Here is a 2,719-nt window from a genome sequence, read left to right on the forward strand (position 1 = left end):
CTCCTGACCTTGAGCAATCCTCCCGCCTCGGCCTCCCAGGGTGCTAGGATTACAGGTGTGAGCCACCATGCCCGGCCTGTTTTTTTGTTTTTTGTGTTTTTTGAGACAGATTCTTACTCTGTCTCAAAATAGAGTGGCATCATCATAGCTCACTGCAACATCAAACTCCTGGGCTTAAGTAATCAGTTTGCCTCAGCCTCCCCAGTAGCTGGGACTACTGGCACGAGCCACAACACCTGGCTAATTTTTCTATTTTTAGTAGAGATGGGATCTTGCTCTTGCTCTTGCTCAAACTGGTCTTGAATTCCTGAGCTCAAGCAATCCGCCTGCCTTGGCCTCCCAGAGTGCTGAGGTTACAAGTGTGAGCCACCATGCCTGGCCCCGACCACTGTTTTAAGTGACATATATTAATATGTTACATATACAATGTTAAAGTGAAGATATCTTGGAATAATTAGTAAAGGAACATCCAGTGATCCAGAAAACCTTATGTTCTATCATTGTTTTGTTCTGAACAAAGCTCAATTGTTAACATTTTCTAGTATTTGTGAAATAGTTGACACATTCTTATTATTCAAAGTAGGAAACTAGTCTTTTCTTTCTTCCTTATTATAGGATAGGTATTCTTCTGGAACAAATGGAGACACTTTTAACAGGACTCCCTCTTCATCGTCAGGTATGTGTTAAGGGAAAAAGGTGAAACCCTTTTTAGGTTAAGGGTTTCATTTAGTGAATGAGGAGCAGTCTAGAAGACGTCTTATAGAAGGTGTTGTATATTTCCTAGTGAAAATTAATTCTGATTTCGCTATTTTGGGACGGGAGCATTTCTAGCTAGAGGAAGGGAGAAAGGGGAGAATGTAGTGTATATACTGTTTTATACGATTTAGTGGGTTGCTATAAAACCTTTGCCCAACCTAGAAGGTGCATATTTGGCTTCCAGGTTGCTAGAGCATTGTCAGGGTTCCTCACATAAAGGAGTTAAGACATTGGACTTACAAGATTGTTGAAGCAGGTTACAATGGTGGTCAACTGTCAGGATAACAATTGTTTGAGCCAAGCCTGCCGTACCATCAAGATATCAACTCCCCATATCCTTCTCTCCCCAGCCCCTGGCAACCACCATTTTACTGTATGTAATCTGAATTACTATGAATTTACTATGGGCCTGTGAATTTGAGTTACTACTGCTTTTAAGGCTGACTAGGATAAGGAAGAGGGTGTAGTGGCATCAGGTAGTAGTTTTTCCATTTCTCATACCAAATATTAGTGGATGAGGTAAAACATTTTATAGTCAAAGGAGCTGCTGGCTCGTTGAAGCCTGGCCTAAAGTGAAAAAACCTGTGTGGGGTAATTTCTAAAATGTGAGGCTAGTTTGAGAGTTTATCAGGTTGAAGCAAATTTAATTCCCACGTACATCTTAAGTTCAGGGTAAATCTATTGACAGAAGTTAAGTTTAAAAGAGATGCCTTTGATATTGTCAAGATGCACTTGCCTTTCATAAACACCTAAATGCAGTAGTTTAATATAGAACATTCAGATTCTCAAAAGTTTTGGAATTGCTACCTGCTGAAGCCCCAGCAAAAGGCTAATTTTGTTTTTCCCCTATGAAGTGTGTGTGTGTGTGTGTGTGTGTGTACTTGGAATTGTCAAAAAAGACAAATGGGTAAAAGTAATCTCTGCGTCTTAACATGTCTATTTCCATAGATCACTGGGTAATCAGGACAAACCTGGTTTTTTGAGGTATAAACAGAAGCCAGTTTTCATAAACAAGTGAAAATTTAGGTCTGTAGTATATTAAAGATTCCATATTTTGTGTTGGAATCTTCAAGAAGCTACACTGAAATAACCACCAACTAAAAGCCAGGACTTTTCTTAGCATTAGATCTGTGAATGTTTAGGTTAATGAAATGAAATAAGGTAATGAAAAATATTGATTGCTTACTTTCTTTTGGATAACAAGTACTTTTTGTAGTTCTTTTAAAATTTTTTTTTCATGAAAATAGGTTTTCTTATTACAGAAATATAAACCAGGCCAATGAATGTATATATATCTAAATACGCTTATTGAAGAAAATTTTAAGTAGAGGTAAAAGGAAGAAATAAAATGATCTGAAATCTTGGTCCCCCAATTTAGCCACCCTTGACAGTCTGATTTTTTAGATCTCTGTGTATATGCCCACATATATAATTATATTCCACTTGTATGTATGTTCTTTTTATTATAAATACCTGCCTTGCATTGCCTTTGCTTACCTTCCCTTCCATACCTTTTCATGCTCTTAAAATTGTATTTAGACATGTTTCTTTTCATTGTCTAATTCCATTTCATGGAATCCTGTTATACTACTATATCTTGCTTTTAGTTAATAGTCATGGAAAGCCTTCTAAGCAACTGGTATAGTGTAATTCTTTTCAAAATTAAGTGAAAAAAATTCACATTACCTGGCTTTAAGATGTCAAATATTAACAACTTACAATGACAAACAGTCCCCTTTCTCATCTTTTGACTTCCTAATATGAAAGATATGTATGTAGCTCTTCCCTGTCCCCCCACCCCACTTACATACACTTCTTTCCTTCCCACTTGCCTAATAGTTACCACACTTTTTGTTTAAAATCTATATTCAGTTTTTAGATCATCATAACTGCATATATATCATTCACATTTGAGCTACACAATATTACAGTTTCATTTTCTTTATTATCAAACCTTCTGTTT

General features: G+C 36.7%; 1 protein-coding gene across 1 annotated transcript in view; it reads left to right on the forward strand.

The window, feature by feature from the left end:
• The window catches only part of DDX4 (DEAD (Asp-Glu-Ala-Asp) box polypeptide 4), a 95,963-nt gene that overhangs the window by 7,288 nt on the left and 85,956 nt on the right, over positions 1–2,719 (forward strand). Inside the window, exon 2 of the mRNA XM_012655269.1 lies at positions 616–676. Coding sequence (XP_012510723.1) covers positions 616–676 — 61 coding nt within the window. The remainder of the gene's footprint in view (positions 1–615; positions 677–2,719) is intronic.

Source organism: Propithecus coquereli, unplaced genomic scaffold (genome assembly GCF_000956105.1).
Source record: "Propithecus coquereli isolate 6110/MARCELLA unplaced genomic scaffold, Pcoq_1.0 Scaffold47, whole genome shotgun sequence".
NCBI lineage: Eukaryota > Metazoa > Chordata > Mammalia > Primates > Indriidae > Propithecus > Propithecus coquereli.